The sequence below is a fragment of the Corythoichthys intestinalis genome, chromosome 10 (genome assembly GCF_030265065.1).
Source record: "Corythoichthys intestinalis isolate RoL2023-P3 chromosome 10, ASM3026506v1, whole genome shotgun sequence".
Classification (NCBI taxonomy): domain Eukaryota; kingdom Metazoa; phylum Chordata; class Actinopteri; order Syngnathiformes; family Syngnathidae; genus Corythoichthys; species Corythoichthys intestinalis.
The window spans coordinates 10181941-10201625 of NC_080404.1; the positions used below are offsets into that span (position 1 = coordinate 10181941).

Sequence of the window (19685 nt, forward strand, 5' to 3'; positions counted from 1 at the left end):
AAGAAAAATTATGAAAAGGATGGCATTTTTAAAAAATGTACAGTATGTTGAATGTATATATCCATCTTGTCTTATCTTCCAACAATAATTTACAGAAAAATATGGCATATTTTAGAGATGGTTTGAGTTGCGATTAATTACGATTAATTAATTTTTAAGCTGTGATTAACTCGATAAAAAATTTTAATCGTTTGACAGCCCTAGTTAAATGTACACCTTATGCCTAATATATACAGTACTGTGCAAAAGTTTTGTTGAATGTATATATCGGTCATTGTCTTTCCATTCCAACAATAATTTTAGTAACGGAAATAATTACTTTCTCTGGTAACTAGTTACTTTTACTATAGAGTAATTCAGTTACTAACTCAGTTACTTTTTGGAAGAAGTAGTGAGTAACTATAACCAGAGGTGAAAGTCGGCCAGAACGGTCAGTAACGCAGTTCCGGTATAAGTTTCAGAGCCAGAACGCAGTTCCGATATACGATTCAGGAGCGGAATGCTGTTCCGGTACACGGTGCTTTGATTCCGAAAATATGACAGCAACTGTCAAAACGTGATGTAAAAAAAAAAAAATGCTAAGCTGCCACACATGAATTTCAGTTTCAAGAAAACAATCTACCAACATCTGATAATACACAAGTGTTAAAAACAAGCATAATAAAGTACTTGTGTAGGGTAATTGTTTCCACCAATATTTATTTATATATTATTTATTTTATTCCACGAACGGCATGGAGGTTTTTCCCCAGCTGCCGCAGTTATCTGAGTCTGACGATGATGAGTCATGTAAATGTGCGAATGCACGCAGCAAGGCAAAACGCCTGGGCTCATTTATGCGTTCAGTTGGCTGACATACTGACATGCGATCAGCAGAGATGGTTAGCTCTGGTTGGTTCAAATGTGCATGTTTTCTGGAACAGCAAAAAAAAAAAAAAAAGTTGTTGAATTGATACGACAAAAAAAGGGCAATGCAACATAAAATGGATCAAATCTTTAAGGGCGATGAAAGAGTTGAGGTGACATACTGTATTTATATTGTTTTATTTGCTCTGATGGGGAGGCTCAGAACATCTTAGCTGTCAATGTGCACTTTGGACTTTGAATTTCTTCATTTATGTTAGACTACTTATTCATTTCCTTATTCAAAAAAGTCAATGTTCGCGTGATCTTCAAAATATATTCCATTTCACTCTGCATAATATACAGTAAGTCATTGGTACTTATTTTTCTGAATGTATGTTACCTATATCATTATCATTACAAAAAAAAAGTAAATGTTTACATTAACTTCAATTTTAATACATATCCTATGTTCTTAAGTAGTTAAAATTGAGATTTGGCATTTAGTATGTGAAGAAATGAAGGAAAATAAAAATTAGCAGATGGAGGTTGGGGTTGCTGTTTTTGGTAACCTTTATTTTGAAAATCATTGAAAAAATACAATTTTGAATGAAAATCAGTTTTTGTATGTGTTATAGAAATAACTGCGCTAAAACAGTTTTCTTTGCATTTCAGTAGTTTAAGAGGTTTGGAATGCCCCCCCCCCCACCCCCCCCAAAAAAATGAAAGAACAAAAATTATAAATAAATAAAATTTCTGGCTCTTGGCGGCCTTCACATCGGGGAGTTCCGGCAAGAAGCTCTAGCCACTTTCACCCCTTACGATAACTAATTACTTTTTTAAAGTAGCATGCCCAACACTGGTCATTATTTAATGCAAATAAGGTTGCGTAAAAGTTGGTGGGGACAATTTGCGCACCCTGAAAAGTTGGTAGTATTGTGTCCCTACAGTCCCTGTGCAAACTATGTTTGGGAATCTCTGGCATGAAGCCGATTCGATATGTATCTAGATACACAGGTTACGATTCGATTCAAACACGATACATTTTTAAGGCCGACCGATTCGATACGATTCGATACAGTTTAAGAACGATACGGTTCGATACAGAGTGAAAACGATACGATAGTAAACATTTGTTGTTTGTGTTCGTACAGTATTTCAAACATATAAAAAAAGACCACATTTCTAATAGCAAAATTAAACAACAAAATTTTATACCAATGTTATGTTTTATTTTTTATTGAAAAAAAAAATAAATAAATAAGGCTTACTATATGACCGTCATTTTGTTGGATGGGATTGATAATAAAATAAAACTCCAGTGACAGACAACAATAAAGTGCAGTAATTCAATTACTGTATTTCCTGGTGTTTTGAACACAAGAGGTAAGTAATTTAAGTGCAAACTTTCAACGTAAACATCTTACAAACAAAAAATATTAATTATATGCAGCAGCTCTAGAAAAAAAGAATTAAACCTGCAATGTTATCATAAATAAATAATCAATTATGCTTTACCCTTGGTATAATTGGAGGAATAAAAACATGGCATTTTAGACAGACAGGTCAATAATCATTACTTTAACCTTATACACAGCAGTCTTTCACTTATGCCTGTGCTTCCACATTTTTTTATTCCTCATCACTGTCCATATCTTTTTTGAAAGGCAGATTTTTTCTTGAGGAAGATCAACTAATCCACATGTTAATGTTTAAGTAGACTGCGTTTCGTGGGGAAAAAAAATCTCCAGAGGGTCGTGCTGCCCTTTTCACCATTGTAGTAGGTTATTTTTCAGGGTTAGAAACTCACGATCTCTGTACCGCTCCACACTTCACACTAGCTCTGTCCCATGCGAACAGATCTGGCTGCCTTCCTCAGTTCAAAGTCCGACTTTTGTTTTTCCTGGATGCGTTGAAAATCAATTGCTGCACGTCGCTGGCGTCGGTGCTCAAACTGTCCATTGTTTTAGCATGTTGCTTCGTTACCACTACTAGTTTCGTTTTCGTTTTGGGCTGTGAAGAAAACGCTACGCAGCGTGTGTTACAGTGGTTTTGTTAGCTTTCGCGTTGTTATGACATGCCCGTGACGATCGGGTAATGACGGCGACTAGTAGCGGTTCTGCCGTTGCACGGGAAATTGCGCGTGCGGTCTCAATCTGAGTGCGCTGTGTGGTGAATGACACAAGCGCAGCATGTGAAGTAAAAGCTAAATTATCATCCCATTAAGCAATGCATTGAACTTAGGCATTGTGCTCGCGATAGCCGAATTCTATCTCTACTATCGGTTCATTGAATATTTAATGCAGGGGTGGGCAAACCGGTCCTCGAGGGCCGCAGTGGGTCCTGGTCTTTGTTCCAACTGACCCAGCACAGATAGTATAACCAATGAGGTTTCAGCAGAAATGAGAAGCACCTGACTGCAATCAACTGATTGCATTTGTAAAACAGCAGACTGGTGAAAATGTGTCCTCTTAATGGGTTGCAACAAAAACCCGCACCTACTGCGGCCCTTTGTAGAATAGTTTGCCCACCCCAGATTTAATGGCTAATTACTGTCGAATGGTAACTTTACTATCGATACAGCTGTAGCTCTCACCTGTAAAACCGGATATCCGGTCGTATCGGTTTATCGTTCTCAAGCTTAGTGCAAACCTGCGCCCTCGGTTGTGCTGTCCCTACCAATGTTGAGACCAAACCGATACCTTGTTTTAAAGCAAGTGCTTTTGCACTTTTATTTGAGTAAAAATTTCTAAAGATATTTGTACTTAATTTTACATAATTTTTGCACCTGTAGCTGTTGTTTAAAAAAAAAAAAAAAAAAAAAAAAAAAGTACTTCCTACACAACGGTCTGTGGCGAATCATGGAGAAATGTGCTGCAAAATGTTTTCTGTCCACTAGAGGTCCCCCGAACTCGTTTTTGTCATCGTCCATTCGGGACTCTTCGGAAAACCTCGGTGAAGTCGAAGAGAGGAAGTCCATACCATGTTTGGCGATGTTCCCGAGGGCATTCAACTGGACACTTGTAACAGCGTGTAGTGTACTACATTGGGAGTACTCACTCAGAACGGATTACTTTAAAACGATATAGAATATTCTAAACGGCCGCAATGGCTCAAGCTAAAATACAAGCAAAAATCAACGACGTGTCGAGCGGCAAGTTCAACAGATCTATGTCCATGGCGGACCGGGCCGGACAACTTTTGTCGAATTTGGATCAGCTGGAGTTGAGGTAAAGTGCCTTACAGAAGATGGTAGTGTAGCTTCATGTTGACACATAAGTGCGATTTGATAAACGTTAAATCATATTGTATTGTTCAAGTGGCTTTTCCACTTGTATTTAAGTCTAAAACTATTTTATTATGTGCTGGTGATTCATGTTTTTGCAAATGTGGGTCTGTTGCAGGGTGGAGGCGCTCCGCGAAACAGCTTCGGCCATGGAGCAGGAAAGGGAGTGCATCCTGGAAATGATTCAATCCTTACAAAACAGTCAAGAAATGCACAACATCAGTGCTGGTGAGCTCACTCTGATTTCCACCATTTGGACAGTTTTCTTTAGTTGTGACTTTGTATTGTTCTCGTCCGTGTCACATTGTATATGAATTTATTTTGGTCTTCAATGTGGGTGTTATTAAAAAGAAAAAAGGTTTTGTGCCTTGCATTTCCACCCACATGGAATGTGCACTGTTCCAGGACCACTGAAGACTGCATATGAATGTCTTTATCATGCATTCATCAGTGTGTAATGACAATGAAATAACACATTTCATTGAATATAGTGAATATATACTTCATAATCTATTGACATGACACTGGAAACGGGGCCGATACGTAGGGGGCCTATTTTCAAAAACTTCAAACTCAAATATTTTCAAAAAGCTGCTACAGACCCCTCACATGACGTCACAACCACGCCTCTCCGTCAGCTCGTCGTGTTTACGCATTACCGCTACGTAAATTCCTCCTATTATGGCGTGTTTTTCTGCTTGTTAACATTAATAATCAAAATGGTGAAGGCGTATGTGGCGGTTGGTTGCAGTAACAAAGAAGATAGACGGAGAGACTTGAAGTTCTACCGTATTCCGAGAGACCCGGAGAGGAGAGCGAGATGGACTGCTGCAATTCGACGAGAAAACTGGGCACCAAACGATCACCACAGATTATGTAGTACTCATTTTATATCTGGTAAGATGCATTTAATTTATATTTAGAGGGTTTTGGGCTGACAACCACAATTAAGATCATTGCGAGGCTAATTGCCGACAACATACAGTTTCAAATTCAAGATTTTTATTTCTTCCGCCATCATTATTTTTTGAATAATATTTAGCTGGTACCAAGTGAAAGAAGCTGGCCTTGTCTCCGGATCATCAGTTAAACAGGGGTGTCCAAAGTTTTTGCAAAGGGGGCCAGATTTGGTGTGGTAAAAATGTGGGGGGCTACCTTGGCTGATTTACGTAGAACAATATATTTAAACAAATTTTAGCAAGCCCTTCTGTTTGTCACATTTGCTTTATTATTATTTTTTTAAATTCATAATTTCAACAATCTCGCCTTTGTGGCGTTCTCTTTCAACACTCGAGCTCTTGCGAAATACTGCTGCAGTTAAATTAAACTAGCTTCAAGTTGCTATAATTTCTTCCTGCGTGTCTTCCCTCTAATGTTGTACATGTCAGCATGTCGTTTGGTAATATCGCGTCACATCGAACTCTTTGAAAACAGCGACTGTCTCTTTGCAAATGAGGCAGACACAGTTGTTGCGTACTTTATTGAAGAAATAGTCCAATATCCACCTATCCTTGAAGCGTCGGCCATCACAGTCAACTTTTTTTTATTGATTGTCGCCATTTTAGAAAATTGGAAGTAAAGGTCACACGGGGTAATGTTGCTTAGAGTGCTGCTCTTAAAGTTTTTCAAACTTTCGTGAGAATAGGCTGAATTTCTGTGGACAAGATAGTTGTTGTCAGGGTAACAGATGTCAGGCAGAGACGGCGAAAACAGCGGGTCGAAAAATATCGATTTAGGCATCAAATATGGATCTGGCGAATGGATAGACTGAAGCTTTTCCACATAACTTCTTTTATGCAACGCATCCAATGAGTTTACAGCGTCTGAAAGCACCGGGGCTTCCATGAATTGCACTATAAATTGCATGACAAATTGAAACCATTGAGAATACGGATAAACAATCACGGACAATATGGCGGCCAGATACAGCGACACGTCATTGTGTGACGTTGGTGAGTGGGGTCTACTGACCTAAAACCAAAACAGGCACCTACCTTAGCCATGTATGAGTCTTGATGAGCAACTTAAAATGGCTATAAAAGTCCCAGATATTACACTAGATGCACAAAAATCACCAAATGCAGAGATAATCACCTATATTTTCAGGATCAATAGCAATATTTAACATATCATGTAGGTTTTTGACCAAAATAGCAACTTAATTTTTTTTTAATTTAGTGCAAGTTTTAAGCAGCTATTAAATCACTCAATTTAACATCAGAAGCTTAATACTTGAGCAAAACATGCAGAATCGATTATAAATAATATGTAAATATTAATAAATTCTATATACAATCACAACTTATTATAGAAGAGAATAGCCCTTTATAATCATTATATAAATACTGTTAGCGAATGAGGCTAGCATCCGCCTGACGTAAACAGATTTTCTGGCGAAAATTCTTGTGAATAAGTGCTTAAATCCCTGAATTCTTCATAGATATGGCGTAAAACAGTCTCGATTCTTGGTTAAAAGCAAAGAAACCGTGCAGTTAGCGTTTATTTTACGTATATTGTCGAAGTACAATGCTACTCTGTTAGCAGATGAGGCTAGCGGCCACCTGGCATAAACACAGCTTTTCTGGTGAAAATTCTTTTGAATAAATGCTTAAATCCCCGAATTCTTCAAACATATGGACGTAAAACAGTCTCGATTCTTGGTTAAAAGCAAAGAAATCGTGCAGTTAGCATTTAGTTTACGTATATTGTTGAAGTACAATGCTATTCTGTTAGTGAATGAGGCTAGCGGCCGCTTGGCGGAAACAGAGCTTTTCTGGCAAAAATTCTTGTGAATAAATGCTTTAATCCCTGAATTCTTAATAGATATGGACGTAAAAGTCTCGATTCTTGGTTAAAACAAAACAAAAAAAAAAACGTGCAGGTAGCATTTATTTCGCGTAAATATTGCCAACTATGAGGATCGTCAGTTACGTTAAAATTAGCCGCCTCCATCTGTAAACAAAGAAGATTCCTGCGAAAAGTGCTTCAATCACGCATGCATGCTACAAAAAATATAATATTTACCTTGAATCCTCTAACAAATCACTCCTGAGACAATCCTTCCTGTTTGTATGCGGTACAGCTTTCGTAGTTCTTAAAAAAATCCAATCTTAAATCCGACATGAGCGTGTGCCGTGTTCGGCTTTTACGAAATGAAGCTCGGTCCCCTCTGATAAGGCGTTACGCAAAGAATGATGAAGTGTCACGTCAATAGGTAATGAAGCTTATGATAAAGCATACATGAAATATAGGGTGACCATATGTAGATTTCCCAAAAAAATAGATAAATTTTAAACTTAAATTATACTCAAAGATACCGTATCACTTTAACATATTTCAAGTATGCCTCCTCTGTATGGATAGAAAATCCAATTTCATAAATAAATAATAGCTACGGTAATTTTCGGACTATAAGCCGCTACTTTTTCCCCTCATTTTGAATTCTGCAGCTTCTAGTCCAGTGTGGGTTAGTTGTTGATTTATTTGGGTTAATAGGTAATACTTAATTTGACAGCGGCATCATAAGACTGTCATAAGGTCATCATAATTATGACATGACACTGTCATGGGCATTATTAAATGCTAATGACAGATTTATAATATAATATATATAATTATAATGGCAAATTTTGTCACAAACTCAACTCTTGGATCTTTTCCATCCCTTCAAAAGTGAGATAATTTGCCAGATGACACTAAATGACATCAGTCATAAGCATTCATCAATGCTCATGACAATGTCATGTCATAATTATGAGGGTCTTATGACAGTTTTATGACCAGTGGTGTGTGTGTTATCTGGCATATTGATCAGGACTAATCTTGGCCCATTCTGCTCTACAAAACTGCTGTAGTTTAGTCAGGTTCCTGGGATGTCTGGCATGGATCGCTGTCTTTAGGTCATGCCACAGCATCTCAATGGGGTTCAAGTCTGGACTTTGACTTGGCCACTCCAGAATGTGTATTTTGTTCTTCTGAAACCATTCTGAAGTTGATTCACTTCTGTGTTTTGGATCATTGTCTTGTTGCGGCAACCATCCTCTCTTTAGCTTCAACTGTCAGACAGATGGTCTCAGGTTTTCCTGCAAAACATCCTGATAAACTTTTGAATTCATTCTTCAATTAATGATATCAAGTTGTCCAGGCCCTGAGGAAGCAAAACAGCCCCAAATCATGATGCTCCCTCCACCATGCTTCACGGTGAGGATGAGGTATGGTATTGGTGACCTGTTCCATTTTTCCTCCACACATGACCTTTTGTGTTACTCCCTAACAATTCAACTTTGGTTTCATTAGTCCACTAAATATTTTGCCAAAACCTTTGTGGAGTGTCCAAATGCCTTTTTGCAAACATTAAATGAGCAACAGTGTTTTTTTAGACAGCAGTGGCTTCCTCTGTGGAGTCCGCCCATGAACACCATTCTCGGCCATAGTTTTACATATAGTTGATCTGTGCACAGATTTCTGTAAGTATTTTGCAGACACTTTAGGGGTCTTTTTTACCTCTCTGAGTATTCTGCGCTGAACTCTTGGCGTCATCTTTGGTGGACGGCTACTCCTTGGGAGAGAAGCAATAGTGCAAAACTCTCCATTTGTCGACAACTTCTCTGACTGTCGATTGATGAACATCCAGACTTTTAGAGATGGTTTTGAATCCTTTCCCAGCTTTATACAAATCAACAATCCTTGATTGCAGGTCTTCAGACAACTCTTTTGACCGAGCCATAATGCACATCAGGCAATGCTTCTCATCAAGACAATTCTTACAAAGTGTGTGTTTTATAGTGGGCAGGGCAGCTTTAAACCACTCATCAGTGATTGGGCACACACCTGACTAAAATTGTTTGGTAAAAATTGGTTTCAGTTGCTCTTTAAGTCTCCTTAGGCAGAGGGTTCACTTACTTATTTTTCCCCCTTCTGTCATTGTTTGTATGCTATCCACATTAAAATATGAAATAATGTAAATTTTGGGTGGTTTTGGTTAAAGCAGGCATTGTGTGATTTTGACAACGATCAGATCACGTTTGATAGTGATTTTATTCAGAAATGTGAGAAATTCCAAAAGGTTAAGATAGTTTTTCATACCACTGTATGTTCCCCGTGGTCACATACGCCACAGCCGACATTGCGGGAGGGCTCCCCACTATTTTAGAAGTACTGTAGTAAAGGTAGGTGCTAAAAGTGAATCACCCTTTAATGCCAATTCTACAATGTTATTATCTTGCAGGAGAGAAAGAGGAATTGACTTTAACTGCCGACCGACTGATGGGCCGCACGTTATCGGTAGAGATCAACGTGGGCACCATCAGAAGCGGTCAACAGGAGGAGGCCCTGCGCCAGGCCACATCCATCATCGACGAAATCGTGAAGAAGTTGTTGGTTGACATGACCGAATCAAAGCAGCGGCTCCTCGCCTTGCATTCGGCGTGCGTGACAGAGGCGCCGCCCGTGCCCATTGACCAAAAGTTTCAGGCCATTGTGATCAGCTGTGCTCTGGAGGACCAGAAGAAGATCAAGAGAAGGCTAGAGACGCTGCTGAGGAATGTTGGAAATGCTGAGAAGAATATTAAGATCATGGATCACCAGAAATTAGAGGAGCCAAAAACCAACGGCAGTCAATAGGATTCGTCACCAAACCCTGAAATGTCCTCCCTGTCTTAAGTAAACTCTGTAGTATGCGATGAAGCTACTGTGGATGCATACGGTACATTTGTTGTGTACGATGGGGCCAAAATTACAGCATGTAAAAGTTATTATCCCAGCATGTAATATTTATGTCACAGTTAAATAGATCATTGAGGTTTAACTGCACTACCTCAATGCATGAAGACAATAGAAGTCACGTTAAGATGAGGATTTGTTGCCAATAAGGTGCTTGTTTTGTTTGTTTACGAGTGAATAAAATCATTATTAAACAAGCTAAAAGCTACTTGTTGCTTTATCAACTGTTTTGATCTCAAACTTTCTACTCATGTCCTTCCGACTCAATTATAAGCGATTATGTAAAATGAAGAACATGACGCTTTTTCAAGAATATGTTAAAAAGACATGTTGATTCCTGTCAACTTGTCTCTGCTTTGAGATCAATTCTTAAAGCGCAGATGTGTTACTGATGACTGAATTTTGAAGTCGTCATTTCCATGTGGTCACATTTTAAGGAAGTGATATATTTGAAGGGTCAAGGTCAGAGGTGGGTAGTAACGCATTACATATGATCCGTTATATTTACTTGAGTAACTTTTTGAGAAAAATGTACTTCTAAGAGTAGTTTTACTGACCTATACATTGTACTTGAGTAGATTTGTGAAGAAAAAACACTCTTACTCCGCTACTTTGTGTTATGCAAGTCGTTACATTTTTCCTCTTTATTCTACATATTACCGTATTGCCCCGAATGTAAGACGGCCCTGATTATAAGATGACTCCTTCTTTTTCAAAAATCAAATTTGAAAAAACTTTTTGAACGCCAAATTAATTTTTATACTGAAAATAATTATAATACATCTGAAACAAATGATTATAACAATATATTTGAGAGAAAAAGCGTGTTATTTTGCCTCATTTAAATCTTAATATCTGAACATTTAAATATGTAAACTAAAGTGCCGTCACATTCGTAAATGAATGGCTTCTAGTTTTTGAAATGTAAATAAACCAATCTATTGTGATCAAACAACAAATTTGAAATAACTGCATTAACCATCAAAGTGAGGTCTAACTGTAGTCTTGAAACAAATCTCAATAAGGAAAAACATTGCAATAAAATAATGCAAACTGGTTAAACTTGAGAGTAGCTGAGATCTGTCATGACAGAACATCGCTTCAATGATATCTGGCGCCATCTAGCGTCGTGAATGGGTATAATGTTTAGACCGCGAATATAAGACGACCCCCACTTTTTTAGTCTTATTTAAATGCAAAAAACACTGTCTTATATTCAGACCAATACCGTAGATTTCACTTTTTTGTTTGTTTTTTGGCCAGAGACGCCGACAATGGCTCAAACAGTTTCACCAATGAGACGTCGCAATAATAATCATATGACTCCATAATACCAATCAGACTCACGCTTGCCCTTCTATGATCACGCCGGCCTGTTCAATCACGAAGCGTCTTTAAAGCACCGTAAAAAAAAAAATAAAAAAGACATTGAGCGCCGCTGTCAACATGACTCGAAAGCGCAGTTTTTATTTGGCATCGACTACCCACGGAAAACCGGAGATATGATAGTTTTAGTTTCATAATGGGAAATCGGTTTTCTACACTAGAGGGCACTCATGCTTTTTAGACGAATGTTGTTTCATTTCAGTCATTTTTTTTTCTCTCACTGGAATTCAATGATTTTTTTATTTTTTTTTTTGCTTAGTGTCGTTATGTAAGGGTTCATTGTACAGTATAATAGTAACACTTCACATAGATAACTGTGCTGAAAAAATACCATTGTTTAAAAAAAAAAAAAAAATCAAACATCATCAGCAGTTACTCACAATGTTACTCAACACTTGAGTATTATTTTCACCAAATACTTTTTTACTTGTACTTGAGCACATTTTTGGGGTTACTTCTTTTACTTGAATAATATCATTTTGACGTAACGCTAATCTTGAGTAAAATTTTTGGCTACTCTACCCACCTCTGGTCAAGATTTCTTCAGTATTCCTTTTTAAAGGATGGGTCAAATCACATGTAAACTTCACTTTTACGAGCTTTTAATCATGCTATATGGCCATTTCCTGCACTGTAAAATATGATAAGTTGACTTTCTTAAAAAAAAAAAACAACGATGCCAAAATGTTATTTTTGTTACTTACATTAATTAGATGCAATTCACTTATATCAAGTTTTAAGGACTCAAACTTAACAACTCAAATTAACTTTAATGAATTAGATCACAGAAATTTATCTGTGTTTGATGTACTCAAAATAACTTTAGTGAAGTAATTTATTTGCGTTTTCAGTACTGAAGTGATACCTTAGCTAGCTTTAGTGCGCCTCAGTTATCATATGCAGGTGATTTTTTTATATATATACTTGAAATAATTTGTACAATAAACACCAAATGCTAATTTAAATAATAACACATTTTCATACAGTAAAGACCATACCCCCCCAAATAAATGAAAGGAAACACTCAATAAATTAATTCAAGGGAATAAAACTATTTTAAAATGCTCAATAATGCATTAAAGGGGAAATGTGAACTAAGGTTGGCCAACCATGTTTTTGAATAATATCAATGGCTAAACAATTATAAGCATATTTTCATTATTTTTTTTAACGCAACCCTTCCAGATTCTTTTTTTAACCCATAGCAACGCCCTTGACAACGAAAATGCTTTTCTTCGGCAATCTTCGGAAATTACGTCACACCGGGAAGTGCGAGGGAAGTCCGCCATTGAACAGTATTGTTTGTTGCATTGCTTCTCGGTAAGATGCCACGGCGGTGTGTGGCGATGTTTTGTTCTCACTCAAACGAAAAGTTGGATGAGTGGCCAAAGGATAGCAGGGCACGTAAATTGACATCTTTCGTTCGCACGTAGCGAATGAATTTCATGCCATCATCGAGTAGTGTTCTCTGCTGCAAACACCTCGAAGATGCCTGCTTCCTTTACCGATCTGCTTATGATCAAGGATTTGCCAAAAAGTAAGCGTGATTTTTGGATAGATGACTGACGACTTTGTCAAAGCAGAGCTGCCAACTGTTGTGGAATGAACAGTATAAGCTAGCGACGTTAGCCGAGGCTATCCCCGATCATAGTTCTTGTTGCGTTCGCTAGGTTAAGCGTGTTTAAATTGTGCGTCATCTACGATCTTGTCCGAAAGGGTTAATCCACTGTCAATCGGGAAAGGGGTGTGGATGTGCACATAAACTGGTCAGCGTCGCGGTAATTCACGGTCACGTTGCAGTAAGAGACACACCGCCGGTGAGTTTTTGCACATTTATTTGTATTTGTATTATGTATTTCCACCTTCATGCTTCAAGCATTGCATTGCATTTGTACGGTTCTCCGTTTCTTTCATGGTGATCGCTTGATAGCCTTCTAGTTTGTGTTTCGCCGCTTCGCGAGAGCCGCTGACAGGTGACAAGTGTTGCTTTTAATGTCTGGCAGCGAATCAGCGAGCGCGCAGGCCACGCAGTGAATCATGGGAAATGTAGTCTCGGGACAACACTGAAGTGGTGCTTTGTAATCTGTTCGCTTGTGTGAAAAAAATACATTTCCTCACGCCATTTGACGCCACTTTGTTTTCTTATTGTTGCCACAATAAAGTGGAGAAAGCCATCGGCGACTGTGATATAGTGGATATTATTTAGTTGTAATACGGGAGTTCACCAGTGGAGTGTACGCATGTCCTTTAAATGTGTTATTGTTTGTGCCTTACTCCTTCACTAAGAGAGAAAAGTTGTTGTTCAGAGTCACTTGGCAAGACGTTGAGTAAAGTTGTAAAAGCCAATACAGGTGTCATGTGGGTCACTCGGTCAAGATATAACAACGACTAATCCCCCCCCCCCCCCCAACGTTTTTATATTATTATTTTATATGCATGAGAGCTGCCGGATCTGCCAAAATGAACATGAAGTCTGATTATTTTTTTTATCAATGTCATCAGATAGACAAAAACATAAAATTATGTGCAAATGCCTGCATCTTCAAATCATGAAAATAATAACAGCCTATATCTTACCAATGTTGTAATCTCGATGGGTCTCGTATCCATTCCATGTCAGGAAGTCTAGGCACATTGTTTGCATCCTGATTAGCGTCTGGCTAATTACATAAAATTCCAATCTCTCCTCTTCTTCCTCCAACTCTTCAAAAACTTGGATCTCCTCCCTTGCGCTTGATCTATCGCTTATATCGCTGTTTGAATCATTGTTTGAAGGGCTTTGTATGGCGGCCGTATGTATGGAGGTGCCATCGCGTTCCTGGTGTGACGTATCACTTCCGGGTTCGTCCCCTTTCAGGCTCGAACTTCGGAAACGCGATTATTTTGTCAAATATACAACATATAAATTATTTTTTCATGCTTTATTTGTTGGACAATGTTTAATTACTTTACTTGTGACCCTATTTGGCATGTGAAGAAATTACTTCACATTACTGCTTTAAGACACGAGACATTAGCTCTTGACATGCTGCTGAATGTTTTGTTAATGCCTGGTGTGAAATGAACAATCAATTGGGGGGGTGTTCTATGTATTTATTCCGATTTAGCATTGGAAAGAGATACATAGCCTATAAGACAAGTTTAATTTTAAAAAATTAAGTAAGAAAAGAACATGTACATAACAGAAAATACTCAGGTGACTTGAAGTTCCATTTTGAGACCCCCAATTCGGCCAACTTTCAAAATTGTCCGATATGCATGTGTGATACATCTTGGAAAGCTTAAAATTTCTATTTTCTGGGGGAACAAAATTTTTGAAAAGGAGGGCATTAAGAAAAAAAAAAAAAAAATTAAATTAAACAGCGAAACCCTATTTGGTGGTGAGAGCGTGTAAGAGCAGGATTAAAGATGCCATGACTTTAACGAGATATTATCGCGTACTTACCTTGTTTCGATCCAAAAACTCCATGTAGCATGTATCACCGTGTGTATGTGAATGGCCACAGCTGGATTTTTGGGGGATTTTATGTGTGAAACATGGTAATATAACAAGAGTCGTGATGCAGAAATTGCAGACATCAAGGAGTGGTCGAGATTTTATTTTTCATATCACCCATCATCATTCACCCTTTAAACGTTTTTTTTATTTTTCTTTGGATCGATTATTTATCATCTAACATATCGGAGAAAATGCAACAGTAACAAAAAAATACAATTAAGCGATAGGTAGATATCCATGATTTTTTTTAAAGATGCCAGTTTTTTCATTGTGACGTAATTTTGTTTAAAAGTTTAAAATATGTGAGTGAAAATTTTTTTAAAGTCTTTTTTTTATACAAAATATTAGACATCAATGAATGATTCTAAGCTAAAAATGACAGAAATTTTGAAAACCAAACAAAATTAATTACCTTTGTTTTATGGCTGGGTTGAAATAAAAGCGTTTGCGTGACGTCTGTTAACGGGGGTTTCCAGTGTTAAACAGACAAATTAAAAATAGTTTGGGGGCTTAATGCGCCATGAATCTGCTATGGCAGCATACAGACATATTGTTCTATCAAACACAACAGTTCTTTTGGCTTAAAATACAGCAGTTTATTTTAAGGAGGAGTGCAAAAGCAGATACTGCTTTTTCAATCTTGCCTGTGTTTTCCGCCATATACGTGGACATAGACATGGGTTTAACACGAGACGTGCTTCAAGTGCCACGTTTATTTTGCCACTGCCAAAAACAAATGCACTTAAAAGAACATTTATCGAGCTGTTTCATGCTGGAATTCACTGCCTCCTGAAATGCTTACAACAAGCAATCACATTTCTTTTAAAACAAGTCTTAAAACATTTATAATTTGTAAGGAAGTGATGCTTATTTAGCCATTGTAAATAAATGTTGTTTTATTTTATTTTTTCCACACTGTAGAAATGTAAACCTGCTTTATGCTATTAATTGTTTTGTATATATTGTTAAATTACTGTGAATGGACCCCAGGAAGAATAGTCTCTATTTTGGTAGAGACTAATGGGGATCCTTAAATAAATAAATACGTACATATTTTAATAAATGGTTTTCAAGCACTTCAAATGTAATAATTATGATACATTTTAAACATGTTACTGTCCCAACGAATTGTTTTTAAACAAGAACAACGTAGAAAAATGCTCGTTTTTATTAAATGCACTTACACACAATGAATTCCCACAGCAACTGTAACAAGTAACAAGATCAAATCGTCTACATCTGCCAATCGTCGTTAACTTTATACTAATAATACATTTTATTTGAAGCCGCCTTTCTAGCACTCAAGGTCGCCGTACAATCATTTAGAACATTTAAACATATTAAAAGTGAGAAAATTAAAGTATAGAACGTTTAAGGCTATTTTAAAATACTAAAAGAGATATTGGGGCAGTTAAAAAAAAAAAAAAAAAAAGCTCCCCATGGTGCTGAGGCGAGCGGGGAGGACAGACAGTTGTATGGAGGAGGAGGATCTAAGGGCACAGGAGGGAGTTGTAACAAACAGGTATGGATGGGCGAGGTTATGGATGGCCTTGAATGTGAGGAGGACTTTGAACTGGATTCAAAAGTGGACGGGGAGCCAATAAAGCTGTTGGAGGACTGGAGTGATTTGGTGGATGGAGGGGGTATGGGTTATGATATGGGCAGCTGAATTCTGGACCAGTGGAGTTTATGCAAAGTTTTTTTACGGAGGCCGAAGAGGTGAGAGTTGCAGTAGTCCAGGCGGGAAGTGACAAGGCTGTGAACCAGAATTGCAGCAGAATGTGGGCTGAGGGAAGGGCGGAGGCAATTAATGGTGCGTAGGTGAAAGTGGGCAATCCGGGTAATGTTATTGATGTGCGATTGAAACGAAAGTGTGTTGTCCAGCACTTCTCCTAGGCTCTTGACTTGGGGGGAGGGGAAAACAGTGGAGTTGTCAATGGTAAGGGATAGGCTATAGTTTTTTGAGATGGTGGATTTGGCGCCAACGAGGAGCACCTCTGTTTTATTGCTGTTAAGTTTCAGGAAATTGTGGGTAAACCAGATTTTTATTTCTGTGAAACAGTCAATCAGGGATGAGGGCGGGAGAGAGGAGGACGGTTCGGAAGTGAGGTAGTGTTGGGTGTCGTCGGCATAGCAGTGGAAGTGGATGTCGAATTTACGAAAAATAATGCCAAGGGGAAGGAGGTATATGATGAAGAGTAGGGGCACGAGGACAGAGCCATGAGGCACACCACAGGTAACTGGGGAGGGTGTAGATTTGAATGACTTGAGTTGGATAAATTGGGTGCGCTCAGAAAGGTCGGATGAGAACCAGTTCGACGGGGTGCGGTTGATGCCAATAGTGGAAAGCCGGTAGAGGAGTGTGGGGTGACTAATGGTATCAAAGGCTGCAGATACTATGTCCAGGAAGATGAGGATGGAGAGCAGTCCAGAATCATCTGCCATGAGGAGGTCGTTGGTTATTTTAACGAGTGCTATTTCAGTGCTGTGTAGTGGGCGAAAACCAGATTGGAACTGTTCATAGGGGTAATTCTGGGATAGTTGAGAGTGGAGTTGGGAGGTGACTGTTCTTTCGAGGATTTTGGAGATGAAAGGGAGGTTGGATATGGGGCGGAAGTTATTGAAGTTGGAGTAGTCAGCGCCAGGTTTCTTGAGAATTGGAGTGGCAGCAGTTTTGAAAGAAGCGGGGGCAATTCCAGAGGTGAGAGGTCAACCTGTTAGTGCTCAGACCATATGCCGTACTCTACATCAAATTGGTGTGCATGGCTGTCATCCCAGGAGGAAGCCTCCTCTGAAGACGGTACACAAGAAAGCCCACAAACAGTTTGCTGAAGACATGTCAACAAAGCACATGGATTACTGGAACTATGTCCTATGGTCTGATGAGATGAAGATTAATTTGTTTGGTTCCGATGGTCTCAAGCATGTGTGGCGGCGACCAGGTGAGGAGTACAAAGATAAGTGTGTCACGCCTACAGTCAAGGATAGTGGTGGTAATGACCCCCCCACCTCTTTAATCTCTGCAGCAATGCTGACAGCACTCCTGTAACGAGTCACATGACATTTTGGAGGGAAAATGACAAGCAGTACTCAATTTGGACATTTAGGGATGTACGTAGTTCCCATGCGGTGTACTCACTTTTGTTGCCAGGGGTTTCGATATTAATGGCTATATTTTGAGTTATTTTGAGGGGAAAATAAATACATCTATTATGTAAGCTGCACACAGACTACTTTTCATAGTGTCAAAGTGTCATTTTGTCTGTGTTGTCCCATGAAAAGATTTACTTAAATATCTGCAGAAATGCGAGGGATGTACTCACTTTTGTGATACACTGTACCCATCGTCCATTGCGGCGGAACAGATAAATAACAGTCGCTACAATTAGTACAGTATTTAACTTTTATAAACTGTCACGTTGCCTTGCGACAGTATAAAAGTAAAATATTTGCCTACCAAATCGATGTGACGTAAGTAAAGTAAGCAAACGTGTTGAATAGAGCCCCGGTTGACGGTGCGGTTCACAGTGGATGTGTGCGGTAATGTTTTGGTGTCAGAAAAGCTTGAAATACAGTAGATGATGCAGATCTGCGCATGTCTGAAAAAAAACCCAAAGAACACTGGGTACATACAAAAGATTTTTTCTAATTTGACTTACTTGAGATACATCAAGCTAGGCATGTTTTCCAGCCCCTAAGTACTACTTACTTATTAAAAATTAGTGTTCACAACAGGTTGATAAAAATTGAGTTTTAAGTTTTCTCTTGCTTTTTAAAAGTAACAAGTATTTGGACAGAAAAATCATACAGGCCTGAGAACAAAGTAAAGACTTCTTTATTTCAGTTCTCCCTTCTGTACCATGACAGCTGAAGCACCGCTGTGGGACACATTGTTAGAACTAAAAATGTAACATGATTATTTTTTTGTCAAAGACTTCAACCAACGTGAAAATGTAGTGGATGAAAAGTCAGCAACACAGAAATTCAACACCTGAGTGACAGCACGTTACTATGATTATTTTGAATATCCGATTCTTGCTTACAATAATTATGCCAGTTTACTGATAAAGTGCGTAAAGTCCATTTGATTAAAAAGCAAAAAGGCAAAGTAAAGAATTGATTATGTACAAATGGAATGTGCAGGCCATTTTTAGAGAAATGTTACCTTGAGGCCAATGGAAAATGTAAACATGGTTAAGGCATTGTGGCTTTGCAACCATAGTGGAACATTCACCGATTTGTCACATAGGGCTTTTGCATGCAAAACAATTACAGAACACCACTTTTCTTTTCTTAATCACACTGTCCAAAGTGTACAACTAAAATAATACAGTATTTAAATGTTTGATGCGGACATATATGTCGTGAATCAGTCCCCCCCCCCCCCCCCTCAAAAAAAAAAAACAAAAAACAATACAGGGGTCCACAATCTAAATGGCCCCGTTTTAAAACCGTCAGGGCCACCAGAATGCTCCAACCACTGGCCCGGTGGGGGTAGTAAAAATAATGCGTTGATTTAATTAAAAAAAAAAAAAAAAATCTTATTTCACATCAATTCCCAGTGATTCCGTGTTTTGACAACGTTACTCTATCCCGATCAGGGGCGCTGGAAGTCACTCACAGCAAGGGGTACTGAGGATCTTATTTTGTTTTTCCCATCCACAAACAGCCGTTTCGGTCAAAATTTGTCATGCTCGCACGTTTTCTCCATACAAGACGTGCAAAATGGCAGTACACACACATGCTGGATAGTTTAAGTACTATTACTAGGCTCCTACAAAGACAGTGTTTTATTACACCTACAGTGTGTGTTGGCGTTTTTATATTGGAAATAAAAGCACCCGTGTATTATAAAGCAAATCCCCGCAGCTAGAAGGCAAAATGACACACAAACACATTTGAAAAGCTCCAATTGGCCTCGGTTGAACACCCACTTTTCACAAATTTCTT

At 38.4% G+C, this 19685-nt stretch overlaps 1 protein-coding gene across 1 annotated transcript; it reads left to right on the forward strand.

The window, feature by feature from the left end:
• Positions 1–97: 97 nt before the first annotated feature.
• bag2 (BCL2 associated athanogene 2) lies at positions 98–10324 on the forward strand. The gene is made up of 3 exons (XM_057847316.1): positions 98–4073; positions 4248–4357; positions 9357–10324. Exons 1-3 carry the CDS (start codon positions 3952–3954, stop codon positions 9749–9751), a joined length of 627 nt encoding a protein of 208 aa, XP_057703299.1. The 5' UTR covers positions 98–3951; the 3' UTR covers positions 9752–10324.
• Positions 10325–19685: the final 9361 nt, after the last annotated feature.

What these genes read in the sequence shown, in the direction of transcription:
- bag2 (XM_057847316.1), top strand. Translation starts at nt 3,952, where the DNA reads ATGGCTCAAGCTAAAATACAAGCAAAAATCAACGACGTGTCGAGCGGC. An exon ending in TTGGATCAGCTGGAGTTGAG is followed by an intron (nt 4,074 to 4,247) that starts GTAAAGTGCCTT and finishes GGTCTGTTGCAG; the next exon opens with GGTGGAGGCGCTCCGCGAAA. An exon ending in AATGCACAACATCAGTGCTG is followed by an intron (nt 4,358 to 9,356) that starts GTGAGCTCACTC and finishes ATTATCTTGCAG; the next exon opens with GAGAGAAAGAGGAATTGACT.